General features: G+C 41.7%; 1 protein-coding gene across 2 annotated transcripts in view; it reads left to right on the top strand.

Annotated features, from left to right (window-relative positions):
- fhl3a (four and a half LIM domains 3a) overlaps positions 1-24,477 on the top strand; it is a 31,378-nt gene extending 6,901 nt beyond the window's left edge. Inside the window, exons 1-6 of one of the 2 annotated variants that reach the window (XM_073486141.1) lie at positions 17,979-18,078; positions 18,215-18,387; positions 19,361-19,535; positions 22,070-22,239; positions 22,366-22,552; positions 23,141-24,477. In XM_073486141.1, coding sequence (XP_073342242.1) covers positions 18,048-18,078; positions 18,215-18,387; positions 19,361-19,535; positions 22,070-22,239; positions 22,366-22,552; positions 23,141-23,292 — 888 coding nt within the window. In that variant the 5' untranslated portion in view covers positions 17,979-18,047 and the 3' untranslated portion in view covers positions 23,293-24,477. Of the gene's footprint in view, positions 1-17,978; positions 18,079-18,214; positions 18,388-19,360; positions 19,536-22,069; positions 22,240-22,365; positions 22,553-23,140 lie in introns of those variants that run through there. The other variant, XM_073486142.1, reaches the window with a different exon arrangement.
- The last annotated feature ends 341 nt before the right edge of the window (positions 24,478-24,818 follow it).

The raw sequence follows: 24,818 nt of genomic DNA, 5'->3' as shown, positions 1-24,818 counted from the left end.
AGCAAATGATTCACAGACCTCCAGTACCAGAGAATACTGATGTTGCTGCTTTGCTTTGATGGTTATTTAGTGTTATCATCTGGTGTTGGTAGAACGCCGAAGATACAAAAGCCACTGGGGCTGTAGCCTGGCCAGTTCTGTTTTAACCAAGCTCCAAAAGTCCAGCACGCAAGAAATTTCTTGCGTTTTAAATTTTATCCCTTAGATTTCTCTGATATATTTTGCATCTGAGCTATATGAAGCACAAGACACGTTTATAATCCCTTTGTTTCCGTAAAATGCATATAGAAACCTCTATTCTATGGCATTTTCCAGGGCTATAAGGTCACCTAAATGCAGAAACCAATAAAGAATTTTAACATTTTTATAATCAGTGTTTTAAGCCACATACAGTATTAAAGAGAAGCAGTCCTTGGATGCATAGATTACAAAAACACATATGCATAATTATAAATATACTTTATTACAAACCATATCCTCCTGTCTCTTTTCCACAGCTGGAAAAGCATAGATGGGTACACATAATAGCACATATATATATATTATTTATACAGATGGTACAGGAAAGTAGATGAACAGTCACTTGGTGTGCTTTTGTAGCAATTTTGTTTCATTTGATGGAGAAAAATTACAGATGTCTGGACCTCATCGTCGTCAATGCCAGCTTCAGCCTTAAAAGACCTATATTTTTACGTCTATGGAAAAGCCTTTCAGTCCCTGCCATTCAAAACCTTTTATCGTCTGGAACATCGCTAAATAAACAGACACTCTGCACTTAATAAAGTTGTCAGTCAGGTGTGGATTTAACTTCTTGAAGGTAACGATAATATGGTGTATTTTGTCATATCTGACCATTAGGAGATCCTGTCCTTTGCAGCTACGCCCAGAAATGAAGCCGTCTCTGTGATGTTGGACGAATTATGTGACGGATACAGACCCCCATTACAACTGGCAGCTTGATGTACCGTATATGTCTCGGGCATTCAGCCAAACCACCTACAGAGATGGGGCTTGACCACATTAGCAGCAGCAAAGTGCAAATGTAACACGTCTCTGCCACCAATCTACATATAGGTGATATAAATGCTGACACAACAAGAAGCGCAAGCAGTCATGCACTGAGATACAATCACAAGATTTTCAGATGGACCAGATGAACTCTCTCTTTTAAATATAATTAAAAGAGGTGATATTTACTTTTGTTACATTTTCATGCCAAACATAAATTAAAACCAGCTCAGAGGTAGGATGCGAGAAGCTCGTTAACACCTGGTGTAAATACGATCGTGGAATTTCCCACCTCACTGGACGCTGCTCACAACTGTACGTTCTGTTTACTGAAATGCTCTCAAAAGTCTGGCAAACATCACCGAGTTGTTTTCTGCTTTACTTTTCCTTAGGTCCACCATACGTTTGCAATTCTGTCAGTGCTTTAATGGGCCTAAACATTCAGCTTCAAACAGAACCACATCCAATGTTGGCAATGGAAATTAGATCAATGGGTAAAATGGGGGCCAGACGGTGAGCAAAGCACAGCAGAGGGCCAATGACACAAGCACCATGACTTCACTGTGGAAGTATTTAACCCCCCTTAAAAAACCCCCATCCCTCATCCCATCGCACGCTTTCTCAACAGTGGTGAGTGGAAACTGTTTAAGGTTTAATAATTGCTGGAGAAAAAAATAGAGGAAAAGTGTCTTATAGTATAAGAAGTCATGCAGGATGACAGCCATTGGTCATGTCGTGTCACGCTTGCGGTGATCCGTCAGAGCAGTATTACAGTGCCACTGCACAGCGCCGTGTGTAAATTAGGCCATCGAGCTTTTAACATTCATCTGGATTCCGCTCGCCCAATAATCAAGGCATCCATATATCCTGTTAATTTACACGACATAAGACACACATTTACACATCGCTTGATCAATGGAGAGGCTGTGGAGCCGTGACGAGAACCTTATGCCTTCTACAAGCTTTTCACTTTGTTTGTGTCTGTTTTGTGTTCAGCACTGTTCCCGCACCCCTCGAAGCCAAGAATACTCCTATATAGAAAAGAGAAAAAGGCAGAATGAGGTCGGACGAGAGTCGGGCGAGAGTCGTGGTTAATAGATTGAAAGAGATAGACAGGTCTGCTTGGGAAGCAACATAATTCAACCACGCTATCAGTGTTTACCAAAGCACCTGTTTTCACGTCGTCTCTCCATTTAACAACTGCAGCTGGGACTTTGCATTTTATCACTGATAATGAATTAGGTGGGGAAGATGAATGGTGTTTTGCATGGCTGCATGATAAAGAGATCCCAGTGTGTGACACCGGGAGATAAGGACCTGACGGATTGCCGCTCTCTTCTGGCAAAGTCGAGCAACTAGCTATAGGATGTCTGAACTTGCGGCTCTTCTCGAGACTTAAATGAACCTCGGATAAATCCATTGTCTCCCAAAGAGAGTATTGCTTTTTGATACCACTGCTAATCGGTTTTAAGTACATGATTGCATCTACCAACTGCCACCCCAACGCTCCCTTGTTCTTCTGTTATGATTGATTTCTACGCTGGGATTTTTACCAGGTTACCACACAATCAAATTCACCTTTTGCTGGCAATGTGGATGGATGCAAAAGCAACAGCAGCAAATGCAGCAATCACACGCATTTCCAGAAGCAAATGTGTGTGATTGCTCAATCAGCTGCTGTTGCTTTTGGTGGGTGTTTTGTACGATAATGAAAGTTCTGTAGATGGTAAATTTATCACAAATATCTGTGGTCATAGAGCACAGTCAAATTCAACTCTCCTGGCAATATGGGTGGATGCAAAAGCAACTGGACAGAGGCAGCAGTCACGCATTTCCCGAAGAAAAGTGCGTGTGATTGCTGCGTGATTGCTGCATCTGCTGCTGCTGCTTCTGGTGAGTGATGTGTACAAGAATGATAGTCCTGTAAATGGTAAACCGATCACAAAATTCTGTGGTCATAGAGCATGGAGTTGAATTAGATTCGTGCTGTAGCGCCACAGTGAATGACATCCCATTTCACAGCTGTGTTGGTGATTTATGTCTGATAATATCACCCAAAATCGGTGGTAATTGAATTGTGCTAAAGAGATATGGCTGCATTTTATTAATGGCCACAATGAGACACACATGTTGAAAACTGGAATGATGTGTCATTTGGCAAAATTGTGTGAGTAGAAGCGATCCAGAAAATGCGTGGAAGAAGAAAAAGAATAAGTATATGAAATGAAGAGTGAAGATAACAATGCAAGCGATCACACGACTAGTAATGCACAAAGGCAAAAGGTCTGAACCTAGACTGGAGGACAGCGGAGAAAAAGAGAAAAGGGTAGGTGGGTGAGTGACTGGGGGAAGTGGAGGGTGGAGGGTGGAGGCAGTCCTGGGATGCATGGCAGCATGATTTATGGACACCTTTGAAGTGAGCTCATTCCAGCCACACGGCCTGCCTGCTGCATTTCAGAGCAGGGACATTCTCCTGGCGCTACGGCAAGGGGGATAAATGACCCTGAGGTCACTAACCTCCACTAGTGTACCACTCACATATGCACTTCCTGATTATGTGGCAATTCATCAGCGTGTGTTTGGTTTCCAGCAAGCAAAAATGAGCTGCCAGGGCATCCGACGGACACGTGACTCACTCCTCGGTAACCTACTTAGAGGTCAAAGCAAACGGGGAGAGTGACAAAGAGGAAAAGGAGGTGGTCCCTCTCCAGGATCATAAAAATTGGGTCAAGTGAGATATGTTCCTACAGAGTCCTGCTAGTTCTTTTTTTGCTGCAGTGTGCAGAATTATCAGGGGAAATTTATAGTATCTCCAGTAGAGTCTGAATGGAAACTGATTTTTATCATCCTTTGCAGTTTAAATCTCTCTCTCCAGTAGTTTCACCAATGGTGACATCATTGTTTGACTGAGTAAAGCTTCCATCTTCTGTTCTGCTGGTGAGCATTGAGGAGTAAGCAGGGCGGCTTGGCAGTAGCCAGTCCCAGTGCGCCAGTTTGCTTTAAATCCATCATATATTCGATGTGTTTGGATTGCTATAACCAATATCTTACCACTTTGTTTGAAACTCATTTCCTAAATACATCAAATTGTTTGATCTTATCTGTTTCATTTATGTGAGCAGAAAAGCCAGGGATTGTGAGTATGAGCGGTAATTACACTCAACGGGAAGTCCCTACAAAGAGACTTAAACAAACTGCTCACTGTGTCTGCACTTCCTGCACAAGTCACCCATTGTACCCCAGTTTGGCTGCTGTGTTTATTTTCTTGTTTGATCCATCTATCTTCCCTCAGCTTAGGTGAGTGAATACTCATGTATGCACGTGCAGGTTTCGGTTGGATTACTGAGAAATGTTGCCAGTTTGGAATTAGAAATGACTTGGCAATGTTTGTAACTAGTAATAGTAACATAATCATTTGATTACAAAAAAAACACACAAAAAAAACAATCTTGTGTGAATTAATTTGGATTAATTTTGGATAACTTGCAGCTTTGTCTAAAAATGGACGCAAGTATAAATATATATCTATATATATATATATATATATATATATATATATATATATATATATATATATATATATATATATATATATATAGATATATTTCCACAAATATGCTGTTTTTTTGCCTTTTAAGGTCTGGGTGGGAGCAGCAATCACACGAAAGGCAGCGCTTGCCCCTGCCTCATTAACATCAATGAGCAAGCTGCTTTACCCCAACTACTTAAGTGGAGCTGCTCAGTGGCCATCAGTCTGTGGTTATATTGTGCCGCTTCCAGCTGTGAATGTACAATCTGATCCTGAAAGTGAAATATCCCTGAATAAAGGTTAAAACAAGCATTAAGTCAAATCAGTTACTCTTACAACTGCACTACAGGTGAACTGTGTGTTTTCTGAAACATTTCGGATGCGCCTTATTTTAATGACAAAATCAAAAATGTAATCCGGCATGTAATCCATTTCTACTGAGCGCTGCGCATGTGGCAGCAGGTGTATCTGCCTCTCTGCGACCTTGTCCTCCTGCAGGACTGTGTCAGTGTGTTTAGACATAATACGCCTGTTTTTCATTGTGACCATGTGTTCGAATGTGTGTGACCGTCTCTCTGAGAAGTCCCAGAGATGTCTCTGTTTAGGGTAACAGGAAGAAGCACAGTGTGTGTCTGCATACTGGCTTGGACTCCTCATTGTCATCAATTCCACACTGGTGAAAGGGGTCGTTGCCCAGAAGGAAAGGAACCCGCGTTTGGTTCTAACAGCACATACCAGAGTAAATGAAGAAGACATTATATTTTTATGACAGGAAAACGGTGCCCGGGGATTTTTCAGAGGTCAACCCACATTATCACATCTATTTTTAGCTCTTTGGTTTTATGCTGTGTGGTGATTTAAAACACATATAATAGTATGGATTTAACTGTACGCACTTGTCAGGTTTATTTTAGGCCAGTTTGACCCGATTCTCTACATCTGCATTACAGGCTTCGCTGGAGAAATACTTAGGAAGTCTAAAATCTCCCTGAAGTATCTAAATTTGGGGTGTATTAATATAGTATCTGTGTTCCCTGATGGGCTCAGTATTTTTAATGGCACAACACATTTATTTTCACATTGCCACAGCATCCCTAATAAAACGCTGGGTTGCGCCCTCAGTCAGCGCTGCGCAGGATGAAACGAGAGCTAAACGTCACTGCCAAGAGGTTTATGGTCCGGGGGTATGAGGGCACTGTTTACACGTTGCCAGGGAGATGTGCCTGAGAAGGGAAAAAATGGCTGCATATACTGGAAATGACTCCTTAGATATTCATCCCGGTCGTTTCACATTTGGCAGGCGCCCCTCGGTTTTCTGAGCTAACGTAATGCTTTTTTTTTCTCTTCTTCATGTGAACCCATCTTGTCAGGGTTACAGAGTCGGACAGCGGGAGAGGTGAGTATTTTGGTCTGTTGCAGTTGGGGGAGATAATTCGTGCAGCTGTTGTCAAGAATGTAGATTGTTCTTAATGCTTTTAATGTGTAACACCCACGAAAGCCCTCTGAACCCGGTGATTGGAAACATCCACCTGCTTATAACAACATGCTGAATATTCATGTCTGGGGATGTTGGGATGTACGCTTAAAAAACACCCTTCTTGTCTGGGCATTAACCTCAGGGTCAGGTGCCATCACTGCAGCCACGAGCCGCAAGTCTGAATGAGTTATAAATAATTGCTAGCAGTTGTGGGTGTGTACCGCGCAGTTGTGTGTGGCATGCTTAGATTGCTGCTGAGTGTGCGGCCTGTGAAACCTTAGCTGAGCTCCTTGAAGTCCGGGCTAGTTGTGCTGACTCAGCAACATTAGGAGACCACCTGGGAATGACCAGTCTGCGGGAGCCATTTTGTGTCTTTTGGTTCACAGTTAACCTTGATGTTCGGTCCCTGTGGGTTACTTAGAGTCATGAAGCCAGAGTGTAAGCGCCAGTGGTTAGGACATGTTTAAGTCAAAATGATGATGCAGTCATTATTGTCATGCTTACTGGGCTCAGCTTTTTAGTTATGTCTAACCAGTGGGTTTTAAATTAAACAGACATCCACAACAGGGGCTGAACAATTAATTTAAATATTATAGAAATCACAGTATGACCAAGTGCAATATCCAAATGGCAGAGGTTGCAATTTTTTAATAAAGGTAAAGGGTGTGACAAAGCAGCATTATAATGACTGACAGTATTTGGGCCACAAAACTTGATGTACAACACACCTCTACCAACAATAATGACATTTAGCCTTAGCAGAAAGTCATCCATGATAGATTTCTTATCATATCAGAAGCAAAGACAACAAAGTCAAACCATATCAATCTCCTCTATTATCAGATTTCACGGTCAACTCCACAGCTCAAAGGCACGTGCCTCAAATCCATATAAGGACCTGTGTAAATCAAATGAGGCCAAATTGGCCCCTAAATCTCTCGACTCTGCCAGTTTAAAGAAGTTTGTTTTATTTATATCAGCAGTCCAGAGGTAATTTTCCATTGTGGTGACATGTGAGACATTTGCAGTGTCTGCCTGGACTGTAGCAAAGGCGCAAAGACACAAATGACAAAAGTTGATATTTCTGTCCTGCCACTGATGATGTTGCATCAGACGGGCTCTTTCTGTTTCCCCTCTGGAGGTTAGTCTTGTGAAAAAGACATCCTCTCCAGGGGCTCTCAAACCAGTAACTCAATCACCAAGTTGGCAAGTGAAAGTATCCTGACTTTTTTTGAGATTTGAATGGAGACTGGGCTGTGTTACGCATAGGGCCAGGCGATATGGCCTTAAAATGACGTCGCAATATTTTTTTGGCTATATCGCAATCGATGATATGACAATATTTTGAAATCTCCTCATAAGCACTGGGCAGAAAGAGTGCAAAAAAAAAATCCAATATCACAATATTGTTTACCAAATACCTCGATAGCAACATTGCAACAATATTGTAGAGATGACAATGGGTCTACGACTTTAAAAAGGTCACACCAACAGGAGCTCCTCTCTCCCACAGAAAACACTGTTCCTGAAACACCTCGTCAGTAGTCCTGCCTTCAATTCTGTGACTTTGTGACATCACACTATGACATGGAGTCACACGTTTGCTTAATGTATGCCTAGCGGTTAGTTTGGCATGTTAACATTGATTTAGCACAGCTGCTCTGTTGTCGTTAGCCGTGCTGGGTCAGGCGTGTGTGAGCTGACCAATCAGAGCAGACTGGGTATTCAGGAGGCGGGGCCTTAAAGAGACTTAAAAAAACTGAGTATATTTATTAAAACATTGTGCAGGTCCACACTCCTCAGCAAAAACAAAGCAGGTGTCCAAACTGAGATGGGTCTCCACTAAACAGCAGAGGCTTTAGATTTCAAAGGGATTCCCTGTCCCTTGGATCACAGGGTAGAGAATGACAGGGAGGATGTGAAGATATCAGGACAGGGACTAAGATAGCCATTTTTGGGCACAAATCTGCCCCTGGGAAACTTTGGAGTAAAGGGGATTGGAGTAGGATTAATGGCTATGTTTGTTCAAAGAGAAATACTACTCTTAGAACAACCCTACTCAACTTATTTACTCTAAAACCAGCAGCCACACCAAAGCAATGTGTGAGACCCCCAGAAAACAGTAACTGTTACCCTGAGATCTTTCAGCACCTTTCTCAGTTTTTTCTTCCTATATACAGTGCCTTTATCTGTGTGATGGAACAGTTTTGTTCAGCAGGCATCAGTGTTTGATCCTTGTGTTGAATTATTATTTATCACACACTCTCTTTAACTGCATTCCTTACCTTTCCTCTCGCCACACTGTTTACCACCTCAAAGTGCATCCAAAGATCAGCTAGGAGACTGTCAAGATTTTTTTTTTTCTTGCTTGCTTTCAAGATTTGCTCTCTCTTTTCTCACTCCCGCTCCAGTTTTCCTTCTGCCATCCAAACATTTACCGGCAAATACCGGCACAGAGAGAAAGAGAGGAGAGAGAGAAAAAAAAAAGACAAACTTTCTTGCATTCTCCAGGCAGTGACTCTCCAAAAACCTCCACTGGCACACAGGAGTTGACTGCATAGTTTCCCCAATGCAAACCAGATGTGAAGCACTAATGTATGGCAGCGTTTTTTTTTTTTTTTCTCTTCAAAGGAAGACAAATGTAGGCCAAAAATGTAGTCTTTTGGCCATCCGCGCACAGTGATATAAAAATAAATTCAGATTCATTCCTGAGTTCCAAACTTTCCCTCATGGTGGTTGGGACGGTACTGTATGATTTAGAGTAATTGCGATGTTATTGTTTGGTGTTGGTAGAGTATTGTGGAACATTGGGATTGAGACTGGCTTGTGGAAAGCGACAGATGAGATGTGACAATTGCATTTTCAGCTGCGCTTTCCTTCAGAAAGCTTTCATCCATATGCACATGGAGTCCTCCACGCTAGCACGTCCTCGAAGTCTCTGTGTTCCAAGCGCCTGTCAGATTATTACAAATTTATGTTTGAAGTATAACTAAACATACGTCAGCGCAGGCTCGAGCTGTGCTTTTGTTTATGTTTTGTACATATTTAAATCTCCATATCAAATCCTTTTAATAATTGACCCCAGAAGCTTTGACATACAGTTCTTTCAGGACAGCTGCTATACAGCTTTCCTCTAATGCTGCAGTGTAGAATGAAGGCTAATATTAAAAGACATCAAGTCGTATCCCTACACTTGCATGGTCATTAAAAGTTGCCAAGAAAGGACAAATTACAAAGGCCGTGGTGACATTTTCTCCTGCAGGTAGTCATTTCCCTCCTTTATGTTTATGATGTTGGCTCTCATTTGAGCCCTCAGTCGCCTCCCACTGCACACCAGGCAGTGTTTAAACGCTCAGGGACAATAACAGGTTTGCGCTCCAGTGTCTGGTCCTGCAGCCTGTACTCTGTCGTCAAGTCTGACCCGGGCTCCCACAGAGGAGCAGTCTCAGGTGCCCCCACACCACTGCACCAACCCCCATCCTATAAACTTTGATGACCGCAGATTGCTTCAAGTCTTAAATGTCATGATGATGATTGCAGTTTTGGTTTTCTGGTTTCGAATCAGTGTCAGAGCTACACCAAACAGCACGATTCTGTGACACTAAACTGCCATTGTAGTCGCTTTTTATTACCTTTAAGTGAGCAAAATTCTTTTGCACTACAATGGTTTTTAACTGGTTATGAATGGTCTCAATTTAATACTGATGCCTCTATATGAACTCGAAGCAAACAAGACCATCAGTGAGAAGACTGGCTAGTTCTATGCAGTTATTATAGTTTTTCTTTAAGGGGCAATATGTCAGAATTTTAGTTTAAAAAATAACTTAAATTATCAACAGAATGTGAAGCAATAAGAGTTTTGACTTCATGACAAATACATCTATGTATTGTGTTAAAAGTGCACACTACTGAAGTTAGCATGCTAACCAGTTAGCCCCAGCCCATTCTGTCTTGTAATATCACTCCGAGCTCCCAGTCCGGACCGCTAGCTGCACGGCTACTTGAGCTAACTTGCTTACAGCAGCTACAGTTTGCAGCAGTTGGCAGTTACTTGGGCAGATATGCCCATCCATTCGTTTGTAGCATGTATTCAAGAGGCACCTTTTAAAGGGTAACTCCACCCATTTTACTCATTAAAGTGCGTTTACAGATCTCGGAGTACTATTGCATATGTTAAAAATAGAGGTATAAAGTGGGTACAGAGGAAGGTGTATGTATCTGAAATTGCCTACAGTGATGTCACTCTGGCTAAATTGCATTGTGGGTAATGTAGACTCCAGGTTTTGAAAAGCAGTCCACTGGTTTGCAATGCTCTCCTATAACACTGTTGGACTCATCATGGACTGTCAAAAAACAAATGATCATATCCAAACAACAGAACCAGAGACGCCTTTTTATTGCACACACTGTTCTTCCTTTTCAAAACATTACCCACAATGCAATTAAGCGTTGGCTTAGAGTGACATCACTGGAGGCAGATTACATGCAGCTTCCTCCTTTTTTTTTTTTTTTTTTTTTTTTTTACATATGCCATAGTAATCCTCAAGACCTGTAAACACACTTTAATGTGTGACATTGGTGGAGTTAGCCTTTAATGCCCGTCACCGGGATAAGGCATAGAATTAAATCTTTTTTGGCGGAGAGCTGCGGATTAACAGTTATTAATCCTATAGCCACAAATAGATACGTTATGTTATCACCATCAACAGCTGTGTTAAAAAAAGGAAAAATACTATCAAAATAAAGTTGTATTCTTACTCGATTTCAAAACAAATGCAGTTGCTAGCGTGATCAAGATCTTTATACACAAATCAGTGGTGCTCATCCTGCTTTTGTCCACAGGGGCCACAGGAATCAACAAAACATTAAGGTTCCTTGCAGCTTTAAGATCACAATTAAAATGTTTTTGTATTGCCATAACCAGTACTTGTGAGCTTGTTTAAATAAGCACATCTGTTTATGAATGGGGCTGCAGCATTATCTCTCCTTCATGAGCAATTTCCTCTTCTTCCTGTGATAAGATTCATTGCCTCAGTGTGTCCTTTCGATTACTGGCCTTCATTTATCTGATGCAGTGAAAGCCAGCAGGAGCAGCTCACCACACTTATATATAACAAACATATTTCAGCGTCCAGCTCTCGTATTGTGTTATGGTGACCTAAATGCTTGTGACCACTTCAGATGAAGTTCATGCACACAATTAGTCACGTTGATGTCATTTGGCTTGTGGAGTGACTAGTATCTCAGAATATGCGGATCTGAAAGGAGCTGACCTCGGTTTCCAGCCCCCTTGAAAAAAAACATGAATGTAATCCCTCTGACATTGTGTCATAAACATAAGTTCTGAACCATATAAAAAAAAAGTCTTGTGCAATTCATGCCTTTGCCTTGTCGCATTAATCACCAAATGGAAAGTCTTCCATGGTCACAAGGTGCTGGAATAAATAAGATCTGACATCTCCATCGGACTCCTTTCAAGTGGCCACTGCACTGAGACACAAATGATCTTTTCTGAAGTGTGTTTTTGACATTGTGCTTTATTTTTGATACGCTCGACCAGGCCCTCAAATGATATACTTAAGTGTCCAGTGCTGTACTTTTTCCCCATCTCAAAGCAAGCCAAGGAGCTTTACTGTGTCTGGAAGATGTCCAGGCACCAGACAGTGTGATTGTATGTGTTTATCCAAACGCAGCCGTTTCACTTTTCCTCTAATTTGATTTAAGAATTGTCATAGGTTTAAGTTCCTGCTCCATTTGCCTCTAAATTTCACCTTCCTCTCTCTTTGGCTCCTTTTTCTTGTCTCACTGTTTGATTTCTCCTCTGTTCCTTCATCACTCTCTCTGGAACCTGGATAAAAGGAAACAGAGTCATGTGTACTTTAAGATAACCTGCTCGACAACACACTCCTTCCTCTGGTGTGTGAGTCTATTTGCTGCCAAAAGATCCGACAGTTAGAGGTGACTGAGAGGCTTTCGTAGCCACTACTTTTTAAAAGTAAATCAGACCTTACTATGCGCAGTAAAATCCACACTTCTTAAAGTATCCACTTGGACATAAAAGGCCACTAGTCAAAATGGACCTATAAACACAGGCCTAACAGATGGAGCCGTTGCCCTGGTACTAAATAGTTTCTTCTTAACTGCTTCATTCTACAGCGTCGCCTCCACTTTTGTCCCGTTTCCCACTTGGCAATAAACTTAAACATTTAAAAATTGGCAGACGGTGATGCTATTTCCACCAGCGGTCACGTTGTCTTATCAGGGTGGATACAGTTGAGCCACTTCCGCACTGTGACTTTTTTATGTTGGAGATGTCATTTCCACATTGGCCCTGCATTATCATAGCCACAAAATGTGTTTTTTGGTTGTAAAGAAGAAAAAAAAAACAGACTTAGCTATTGTGCGTTGTTGACACACTGTCTTTAAGGACTCCTTAACATAAAATAGGACTTCATTGGATTGTATATGATGAAACTGAACATTGTCCAAAATGTTGAAAAACCACCACAACACTTGGTATCACTGTGTTTTATCCCCTGGGAATAGTTTGTATTTTTCTGTTTACCTTTTGGGAACCAATTCATTTAATGTGAATGGAGCTGTTGCTTGATGTATAACCAGGGATCCAGAGTGCGACTATTTTGTTTGCACATGCGCCCAAACACCATCATTGGTTGCACTGGTGCAGCTGATATTCAGCAGGTCAGATATAAAAATCCACTCTTTCTTTTTCTATGTGATGTGATTTAATCTAAGAAAAACACCTTTATTCCTGTGTACAATCATTTACATAATGTGTCGACAAATTAAATAAAATGTATTATTGAGTGCACCTAAATGATGTGCTGGTGCACCTAAATGAAAATGTTAGGCGCACCAGTGCAACCAGTGTAAAAATTTAGACTGAAGCCAAGATAGCTGACACATGAATATCTTTTAGGTACTATATACAGTATGTGTCCAGAAGAGATTCAATTTGCAATGTAAGTAGATTACATGTAAGTAGATTTGAAGTCTGAACACTGACAATAGAAGTAATCCATGATCATAGAATATTAGAATTCTTTCCTCAGCAGTACATCTGTTTTTGAACGCACCATGATTGTTGACACTTGTGCTTTGTATTTACACTGTACATAATGAATTGTCATTATTTGTCTTGTGTATGTGTAAGCACTGAACAGCTGTAGACTATGTATATAATGGGTGTGATTTCACTAGATAAGCTCCTGTCTCAAGGCCATGTTTTCGTAGCCGCACTGACTCAAGCAAACACACACTGATCCACAGCAGGTGTCTCGAACTAGACATTTAGAGATAATACAGCCTCCAAAGTAAGCCTGTTTTTCATGACATACAATGACAATTCATGAGCTGCATTTTAAAATACATATTCTATAATGAGCCTGCACACAGTAGTGTAATCTTTTTCTCCTCTACTGTAAGGTTACAGTAGGTATATCGCTCTCTCAAAGCCACCAGACTACTATGACAAAAACAGTAATTTTACCTTGCAGAACATCTCAGTTGCTGGTCTACCGCTGCCTCAATTGTTTGGTTTGTTTGTGTTAATGTGCGCCTTTCGTGAATCTGAACTAACCCCTTAAATCACCAAAATCTCACAATGACACAAACAAACTGACCAGTACACCAACAAGTCCCGTGTTCTGCAAGGTAAAATTACTGTTTTTGTCAAAGGATTCTGGTAGGTCTTAAGAAAGCTTACAGTAGATGGATATAGCTTGGTCAGTTTCCCATCTGAAAGGGCTGTCAGACGGCAAAGTAAATCGGAGAAAATACTCTAAATATAGCGTACCCTTAAACTGATATGAGAGCTGTATTTAATACACTGACTATGGATGACAAACTCATACAACCCCACAGAAACCCTAAACTGTACCTTTAATGGCAATGAGAGACATTAGAGAAGAAGAATTTGTATTTATGTTGTCATTTTTCTTGTCCAGTACACTGCGGTCAGGATGATCTCCCTTCTCTGTTGATGTAACATGATGTCAAGTGCTTTGTCTAGCCTTAGTAAAACAGATATTTTACAAGCAGATTCTTCTAACGCGCAGCAGGGAAGGGGGGGAAGAACTGGCAGGCTCGTTCCCAGCAGGCTGTGAGGACTGTTCATTTGGAATCAACCAGAGCGTGAGCAAAGTTTGGGCTGGGGGATTAACGGGCCTGCCTGTGGGACCGGACTGGACAGGGTGTCTGCTAGCCCTTCAGTAACCAACCATGACTATGTTGCCCGGCAACAGCAGTCTGCTTGCTTGCATTGGCCTGTTGCTCTGTGGTGTCTGAGAGTTGGCCCTGAACTTCACCCCCTTATGCCAATCAGGGAGGGTTGTGATGACTAATAGAACGTAGCCTTGGCATGCCTCCACTATCTTACAGCCGGATGTGTGAAAACACATACAGAAACTAATTGTCTGTTTGCAGCTGCGATCAGATGCAAAGTTCACACACCCGACTATGTTAAGTGAGGGGAAGTCCTATATTAATCATTGTAGTGGATGATGCAGTATTATCCTGCTTATACCAAGGCCAGTTGCCAACAAAATGCCCTATGTAATCAAAGCGAAAATGTTTTTTTGTTAATTTAAACATACAGCTAATTTTGATTTGTTTTCCATGTTTTAAACAATTAAATAGTTAGGTTTAACCACAAAAACAACTTGGTTAGCGTTTGGAAAAGATCATGTTTTGGCTAACCTGGTTCTGTCACCACAAGGCTAGGAAATGTCCCGACAGCTCATCAGAATATTCAGTATTACTGCTGCAAACATGGCTGGAAAATGTCCCAATGTCTCATTAAAATATCTGGTATTAGTGCTACAAACGTGGATGGAAAATGTCCCGATGTTTCATCAAAATGTCCCTTATTATTGCTACAAACATAGCTGGAAATTGTCCCAAAGTCTTGTCAAAATATTTGGTGTTATTGCCAGAAACATGGCTGGACAAATGTCCCCACATCTCCTTAAAAATATCCAGTGGTTTCATGCTTACAAATGTAGAAACTGTCATGAACATTGGTCTCTGACTTTGTAGCCATCTCGCTCAACAGTCGTCTTGTACAGCTGTCATGTCACCACAGTTATGATACGTATGACGTTTTACTTTCTTTTATACATTTCATTCTGGCGACTGGGCCGTCTTGAGCATGTGAATGTCTGTTTTTTCTGTCACTCACCCTGACTCTCCTCTCCCCATCTCTTTATTTTCTCTCTGGGTTTGGTGGCATTTTGAAGCCACCAAGTCCTTTTTTTTCCTCCTCTGATCGTTAGTTGACTGGAAGTCCAGATTCATGCAAATATCGCACTGAGAAGCTGTGTCCTATTTTTCAGTTGCTGTTGGCAGTTACACAAGGGTTAAGAAAACCAGATAGAGTCATTTCTACTGACCCGTATAGCTGCATTTGATATATATTTTAGTCTCTCTGATGGATGATTATAGAGAATGGAATGCACTGTTGCCTGTATTAAACAGAGATTCTTGCTTTGTGCCGCAATACTATAATTGAACTCAGTAAAATAGGTCTGGACCATTGTCCTGTGTGGAGGCAGCAGTGATTTCCTTCAAGCCCACACTTTTCCCAGGGGGCTGAATTCAGTCACAGCTCTGGTATTTGGGAATGTTATTAACCCAGAGTGGGGTTCTTAGTCACTGGGTCCTGGACATGAAGGAGATGGACCTTTGCTGGGAAGTTAGCATACACTGTAGTAAATACAAAGCCCTGTGAGAACTGGCCTCAGGACTGGAGTTCATTGTGACACTAGTCCAACTTCTCTTCTCTTCTCTTCTCTTCTCTTCTCTTCTCTTCTCTTCTCTTCTCTTCTCTTCTCTTCTCTTCTCTTCAATTTGGGAAAATTGGGTTTTTTGGGTCAGCAGTTTCTGCATGCAGTCACGTCTCAGTCCATCGCCCTCAGGGGTCACTGTGCTGACGTCATGCCCCTCTCTGTGAGAGCCTGTGCCATCAGGAGTTCATTTCAGGCTCCGTGATGGCCACTCAAACGCCGATACTCAAAGTGGATCTCTCTGAAGTGGAAACGCTACAAGACCTGGAGGTCGGTCAAAACGAGCCCTTCTTCTGACTTCTCAAGTAATATATATTTATATCAGGTTTTGGAATCTTTGCAATCGAGTGTAATGTTCCCATCTGTGCTTTAGCGAGTTCTCCATGACTTAATATTAACCTGATTGCTGGCAAACTAGCTATTTTGGCTCAAAAACACATCTCTCTTGAGACCATAAAAACACTTGTGTAGAGGGAGATTAGCCAATGCTGCATGGGACAAGTGGGGAAATCACGTAACCATGAACACCCTGAGTGATCCATCTCAGGTATTGAATATTTGTCATTTTGTCAGAAAACATTTATATTTCTAGCTTTCTGAAAAAGTTTCGTGACCTACTTCTCTGCAGCCTTTTAGTAGTGGATGAGGCATATGAACTCAAGGAGGGCAATAGGCAGCTGCCTGATTTGCCTTGGAAATTAAAGCTGACATCAGACGTCATAGCTCTGGCTTCTCAGCTTTGTGAATCATGCCTCGTCTCGTTCTCTTACCTGGCAAGCGAAGGCAGCGCATACCTACCTGGCACTGCAGATAACATTAAAGCCATAGTGCCTCATTTTTAGCCTAATACCCTGCTGATATAATCTTGACGTTGCGGTTACGTGGGCTGATGACAGGGCCGCTGGAATTTACTGACAAATCTACAGAAATTGATGTTAAAACTCACAAGTTCAGCACTTTGCTGTACGCTACATCCACAGGCCAACCACAGCTGTTTGTTCTGATATTTTGCCATGAGCTCCAGATGGATGCTATAATACGAGACATGAGATACTAAAGATGTACTCATGCAGTGATCAGATGGAGAGATATGGCAGCCATGGCGGCAGGGCTGTTGAACGTTTACACCTTCTAATTTACGCCTTAAGGTCGTCAAACGGGGCTGAGAGTGTCTCTCCAGTTTGATGAAGTGGTGTTGTGTTAGCAAAAAGCCTGTCACTGTGTTAAATATGAGGACTGCGAGCAGGTGAAGTCTGTCGGATCTTGACTTTCTCACCCCGACTCATTAAGAGCTTTTGTCTGGCAAAGGGCTGAGACGGATGAAACATGAGAGTCTGGGACTAGTGTTTTCTTTGATGATGGATCTTGTGTGATTTGGCTTTTGGGTTTTGTTCCTTTTACGATGTCACCCTGTGTTTTACTGTGTGTTTGCGTGCCTCCTACATGCTGTTTGTGTGCGTGGGTGTAAGACAGGCAGCACAGAGCCAACTTGAAGTTTGATTGATTATTGTATCAGAGGTGATTATTATTACTGGATGGTGGGAATGAATAGCCAGCAGTGCGCTGTGCCAGAGGGCTGTATCACTTATCACTGGGCTTTCCTCCAGCCATGCCGTAATGTTTTGGCAACCTGATATTGTTGCCATAATGCTCTCACAATATTATTCTGTCACTTTGTTGTGTGCTCAGTCATGATCAAGGGGCCTGTCGCTCAGTGAAAACCATGTACTCGGACCTCCTGTGTCAGTGTATGCACGTTGCTGTAGTGACGTCTTTATGCGGAAAGGAAGCTACTTGTTAGGCTTCAAGTGTCCGTGCACACACAAACTCGCTTGATGGGGTGTCTGTATCCGTTGGTGGATCATGCTCCACTCACAAATACATTACTTACTTCAGTGCATCTTAGGCATGAGAGAGGATGCTCGGTTTGCATTGGAGCTTTTAATCTTTAGGCTGCAGATTTCGAGCGCTTGACAGCAACAGGAAGGTAGTTACCGAGAGAAAGCACAGTGACAGCTCCCGCTCTCGTCCCCTCCCTCTGCATCCACCACACTTCAATCACACAGCAATAAAAGTTAATAGGCATTTTGTGCTGCCTCTCTTGTCGCAATCTCCCTCGCTCTCTCTTTTTCCACTTGCTCCCACTTGCTCTGCGTGTTTTGTTCGAGCTCAGCTTCATCGCTGGTACAAGCCGAAGTATTTACAGCATAAATATTGGCAGCGAAAGTCTATGCTGATGTCCAAGTGCTGTGCCAGAAAAGGTGACAGAATCATTTCTCAAGACTCTCCCTCCTTTTCTTCTCCACCCTTATTGTCTCAGCCCTCTGCGCTTGTCCTGGAATTTTCTTGTTTCATTTAAATGTTGCTGATCCGAGTGTCTCCTCTTCTGTGTTTCAGGTTTACAGAATATTACGATGGCCGACCGTTTTGACTGCGATAACTGCAAGGAGTCCTTGTATGGCCGCAAGTACATCCAGTCAGACGACAGTCCCTACTGCATCCCCTGTTACGACAGCCTGTTCTCAAACACGTGTGATGAGTGCAAAGAGCTTATCGGCCATGACGCAAGGGTGAGGCATCCATTTTTGACATGATCGGGCATGCAATCAGCTATCTGCTGCACAATAGAAAAGCAGTGCATCTTTTTTAGATTGGAATATAAGTGAACAAAATATGTCTGGCAACATTTAATATCTGTGCCGCACATGTGACTTTCCACACTGTGAGCCACGCACTAGCAGTTTAAACAAAACAAAGCACATCAAACATTTGCCTTAATTAGCTTTAAAGCATTTTTTTACCATGTTTTGACACAGCTTTGAATAGCTAAACCAGAGGTTATGTCACGCTAATGATGCATAATTCAGGCTAAATGAGGCGTGTTCTATATATTTGGTGTGGCAATAACATAGTAAAGGCTAATTTAACATGCAATTATACACGCAATTTCCACTCAGTCCACATAAGCCAACGGGCTAATTTTGTCTGAGATTGTAAAAATGTGCCATGAGGGAACGTCTCCCTCTTCCCCACAATCAGGTTAAAATTTAATCTCCTCTTAATGGGAAACACTAACATGCAGTGGATCATTTGAGACTGACACATGCTACTCAGTGGAGTTTACAGAAGGACGCATGCTACAGTGCTCAGTAGTTTGCTTAGCTAAGAAGGCCAGTGAGTTATCAACACCTTCATGGGCAGTGGACGATAAATAAAGCCAGCATTTTCTTGGCTCAGTGCCCTTTAAACACTCAATTCAACATACTTGGGAGACCTTTTTTAAACAAAAGTGTGCACACAAGAACACGTACACAGAGTAACCACATACTCCTCCTGACTGCCTATCAGACCTTACATGTGTCCGTTTGACCTACTCTGCTCCTGTTGTAACCAGAAACATTTGCAGATGTTAAGTCTTGCAGTCTTTTCCTTATTTGCCTCCTGTAGATTGCTGCAAAAACTTGAAAACAAAATTTGGAAGAGCCTCATAACAATTCAAGCTATTTCATTTCTGTGTTGTATTTCCTCTTGTTCCGCTGCCAGGAGCTCTTCTACGAGGACCGGCATTATCACGAGCACTGCTTCCGCTGTTTCCGCTGCGATCGCTCGTTGGCAGATGAGCCTTTCACCAGCCAGGATGACGCTTTGCTCTGCAATGACTGCTACTGTAATGAGTTCTCCTCCAAGTGTGTAGCCTGCGACAAGATTGTCATGCCAGGTAAATGTGCAGAGCGTTTGTGCAGAGTGTCCTTCCATTTTCTCTCTTAATGACTCTTTTCCCAACACATTTTTTTTAAATGTGTAGAGAATACTGTATTCCAACAGTAGAGGTTGGAAAAGTAGGATTCACTTTTTTGACCCATGAATTAGCTTAACTAGGTTAGCGTAAAAAGCTTAAAAGGAGACAGTTGATTAAAATGAAACAAAACATAAGAAGAAGTGACGTGAAATATCTTGTACATACTGCATCTGACAGTGCCATATATTATGGTGCTTCACTCACCCACTAAGCATCCGTCTCATTGCCCTACATTTTATTTTCCATGTAGTGTACAAATTCAAGTTTCAAGATAGATAGGCAAATGACTTTGGAAAATGATGACATGGCAGACCCCAGGAGGCAGGGACACATGAAAAGTATAAAATAACAGATCAAGCAGATATAGAAAGGAAAGAGGTTTTAGAAAAAAAGAAGGAGACGAGGAACACACGGAGGCGAGGGTCCACGATTGAGCAGCAGCCAGGGTTGAATGTGACACAGTAATTGCCAGTCTGCTTGACTTGTTGTCTGTAAGCCAGATCCCCAGGGCTGGTGGGCTGCCAGCAGTCTGATGATATGAAGAGATAAGCAAGTCAGTTATTCCAGCGTCCCTGTAGCAGCTTACACAGGCCTCATACAGCAGAAAAAGATTACAGGAAGAGTACAACATTCCCCTTTATTTCTCCTGTAGATAATCTCATGTCTTCTTGTGAAGAGCGCACATTTACAGTGTTAGGTTTGTGCTCAGGTGAGTAACCTTGAGAAGGAGAATGATGATCAGAGGAATGATATCTTACCTATGAAAGCTCCTGGGATTCAGTTGTACACAATACTGAAAGCTCTTCACCATCTCTGTATCATCAAAACTTTGATTGCAGTTTTTAAAAATGTCAACTCTCCGCCAACAAAAGAACCAGCAGCCACATCCACTCACTTACACACACTTATCTTTGTTTAACAACTGGATGCTTGGCTGAAAGGGTTTATGTTGTGTGACACAAAGGAGGGAAGAAACTTAACACCAACACCATTGAAACGGATTTTTCTCAAGACGTGTTGGTTAAAACACTCGCTCTCTCTGATTAAGCTGTGCCGATGCTCCCGTTGCCAGAGACGGTTACGTAGGATGTATTGTTGAACTCTACTTTTTTGTCTCTCTGTTTGAAAATCCTCTGACATAGACAGCATTTCTGTTGTTGTCACTGTAAATACATATAGGAAAATCCACTGATGAAAAGACAAACATAATAGCATTTGGGGCAAGGACATGTGGACCTGTAGGGTGGAGAAACAGTTTAGGATTGCGGTACCTAAACATACTACAAGGAACTTTTAGCCAGTTATGAAACAGTCTCAATTTTATGCTGATGCCTCCATATGACCTCCATAAGATTGGCTATTTCTATATATGTATCCTGGTTATTCATCTGGCCTGTCAGCAGGTCAGGTTCTGACTAATCCGGGTTGGAAAACAATTTTTTGTGGCAGAGTGCTGAGGATGACTCGAGGGGTTTTCACAGTCCGAGGAAAGAAGCTTTCACCATCGTCATATTATAGTTATTAATCCAGCAGAGCCACAAATAGATGCATTACCTCATCGTCTTACATCCTGTAAAATGCATACCGCTTGTGCTCATACCGCCTTTGTCCACAGGGGGCGCCAGAATCAACAAAAAAATAGAGTTCCGTGTAGCTGCTTTAAATTGAGCAGATGACAAAATAAAAGGTCTATCAGACTAAGTGTTTTCTTGGCAACCAACTGCATCTTACACCTATCTAATCATTTCAAATGACTTTCAAAGCTCTCAAAACTTGTTGGAATTCATGTGAAATTGCCCCTAAAAGTTAAACATACTGTATTAAACATTTCAGCTTGTTTAATTTTATTCGTTTATTAGTCTTATACTCATAACTAAATGCTACTATTGTCCTCATTGACCCTCTGTGATTCCTGTAAACTTATAACAGAGAATGTCTCTGCAGCAGATTTTTTGCAGTTTTTGATTAGCGGACACCACAGCACACAGCCTGAAGCAGTGAAACGTTAGCAATCCGCAGACAGCAGCAGTACAAAATGTCGGCCACACATAAACCACTGCGTCACCATAGAGTAAACCAACCAGCGTCATAAAAAGCTCAACAGCTAAGGGATAGAAGATAGATTGGTTGGGGACACGAGGGGGGGGGGGGAATGGCATTATCCCATTCTGTAAGGCCTGCCGCCAGTTTCCAGCAGTAGGAACGAAGTGTGGGGCTTGTGGTATTATGATTTGAAATGAAATAAATCTCAGTGAAACAAAATGAGTTTTATATGCCTTCATGTAATTTGAGTGTTTTATTTCATAGTTTAATAAAATTACCACCAAAAAAATACCAAAATGGCCGTAACAATCCTTTGAAAGACGGTAAAAGATTCACGGAAAACAACTTGAGTCTCCTTCTTTCTCTTTTTCTTTCCCTGCCTCCCGTCATCTCTCTTTTTTCTTTGCCAGGCACGAGGAAATTGGAGTACGCAGGCTCCACATGGCATGAGGGCTGCTTCATCTGTCACAGCTGCGAACAGCCCATTGGCTCCAAGTCCTTCATCCCTGACAAGGATGAACACTACTGTGTGTCCTGCTACGAGGACAAGTTCGCTCCACGCTGCACGCGCTGTAAAAAGGTCAGTTTAATGAACAAACAACTGCCAGAATTGCTAGTCAAAGAAACCTTGCAAGTGCCCGGGCACTGATTTCAAAGTGAAGTATAAGGATCTTTCCTAATGACCATCAACCTGTCTCGCTGTCAGACCCTGGCTAAAGGCGGTGTGACCTATCGGGAGGAGCCGTGGCATAAGGAGTGTTTTGTGTGCACCAACTGTAAGACACAGCTGGCGGGGCAACACTTCACCTCTCGAGACGACAGCCCTTACTGTCTCAAGTGCTTTGGCAGCCTGTACGCCAAGAAGTGCGAGGCCTGCAGCAAACCAATCACAGGCAAGATCATATCACTACTTTCTACAGGATAATATTCATTTGTGCTGCTGTGTGCTATTAACACTGCAAACAAAATCTGAACCTGAGATTGGCGGACAGTTTCTGCATTTTACGCTTCGTGCCATCTGGTAAAATTCCGTCAAACCCTTCCAGATTTAAAGCCTCAATATTCACATTGCTTCTGATTGGGTAACACCTCTGACCCACGCACCAAACAAGAGAAAACATACCTCAAAGCCGCACACCCTTTTTCGCAACATTTCAAGAAAAGGTGTCGTTCACCATGGAAACTGTTGCAAAATGTCTCAGATTGAACAACCCAAGAACCTGATGACGGTTGCTGGGTCATTCATATCTGATCAAGCCACACCCACACAGAGCTGATGAAGCAGATTTTTGAGTTATACTTTCTTTTTTTTACCCAGATTATAGCCTTTTTAGTTATGAATATAAATTATATCAGGAATTAATTTAAAGCCACGTTTTCAGGAGCTATTTAAACTTGAAGCTGACATGAGTTTGTGTCAGCCCTCTATTGCTCGACATAAAATTTAATCTTCTTCTTCTCTTCTGCTCTCCTTGTCCCAGGTTTTGGAGGAGGAAAGTACATCTCATTTGAGGATCGCCAGTGGCATCAGCCCTGCTTCACCTGCTCCCAGTGCTCTGTTTCACTGGTGGGCGCTGGCTTTTTCCCTAACGGTGACAAGATCTTGTGCCGCGAATGCAACACCAACCTATAGAGCAGTCGCTCACCATATTCCCACCCTTCCCTTGACTTACCTTCCACTCCTTCGTCACAGCATTTCAAGAACCCCAAGTCATTACCGAGGAAGGTAACACAGGCTAACTGCCTCTCAGGTTGTTTATATTAAGATAGCAGTTCCTCGCGGATTTCAAATTCAAATTTTCATCAAGGAGTGCGCAAAAATCCTTTTTTTTTTTGATGCTGCGTTGTTTGAATGAACGACCACAAAGATTTTCACTTTAACCAAAAAGTTAAGAGTGCCTTAAAAGTAACATTACTTATATGTTATGTACTATTTAACCAAAGAAATGCAAAATGCTAGTCACTTTGCTCAAAAATTCCTTCATATTTCGTATTAAAAAAGTTGCCACTTCAGGTAGAGGTCAAACTCTGAAGAGAAGACACAGAACACTGATATAGTATAGTACATGTACCTTACAGTGTGTATTTCAAAGTATGGTGGAGGTACTGTTGTAATGCTCTTATAACTGCAGTTTTAAGCATTTCAATTACAATGTGTCAGAAAGTAAAAAAACGAGAAGAAGAACTGAGGTAGCTGATGGTAGTAATGATCAATAAAGTCCATTGCACTTTGGGTAAGATACTCTCTGGCTACCAAGTTATGTGCACATAAGAACACGATTTAAAAACATGGCACACAGACCACTTTTTTATGTCATGTATCTGCTTTTGTTGAACTCTGCAATGACACTTATTTTTACATAAGACTTCTTTTTTCTGTCTTTTTTCATTTGTTGTAATGAATCTGTTTTTTGTTTTGTTTTTTCATCACCGTTGCTCTAAGAGCCAGCATTTATAACCCAAGAGAAGCTGAAATGAAATTGCAGGAGTATGCATGTATCTGCCATGATTTGCCTCAATGATGATTTTTGTCGCTTATACTGTAACGCTGTTACTGTTTTTGTTTTTGCATTGTTAGTTTGTTACATGTATGTGAAAAAATGATTTAAAAATACCTATATTTCATTATTTCAGCTTTGATGCTGGTGAGTCAGAGTTGGCAAATATGCATTTAGAGATGGAAAATACTCCACTGAGAGGTGATGACAGTATGAACTTACTGTAAAAAGGAAAATAAAGATGATAGATGATATGGCTAAATGCTACATGTTTAGTTTTATTTGTGAAGGCTTATTAAATAAATTTACACTGACTGGTCTTCGCTGGGCAGTTTTTTACATTCTGTGTGAAACCTCCTTTACTTATTTATGAGGTCATAGCTTTCTGTGGATTTGTGTTTACTGTCTAAGCCAGAGAAATCCCTTCTGGTGTGTTTAAAAAAAGTCTTTCTAGGAAAGATCAGTGTGTGTGTGTGTGTGTGTGTGTGTGTGAGTGTGTGTGTGTGTGTGTGTGTGTGTGTGTGTGTGTGTGTGTGTGTGTGAGAGAGAGCGAGAGAGCATGGGGGAAGGGTAGGAAAGTGTGTGAGTGTGAGAAAGTGTTGAAGAGAGAAGCCATGCGTGTGTAATAAAAGAGTAAAAAGTTGTGTGTGTGTGTGAGTTA

This window comes from Pagrus major, chromosome 17 (genome assembly GCF_040436345.1).
Source record: "Pagrus major chromosome 17, Pma_NU_1.0".
NCBI lineage: Eukaryota > Metazoa > Chordata > Actinopteri > Spariformes > Sparidae > Pagrus > Pagrus major.
Note: the sequence above shows the minus strand (reverse complement) of the source record. Positions and strands in the feature narration are given on the sequence as shown.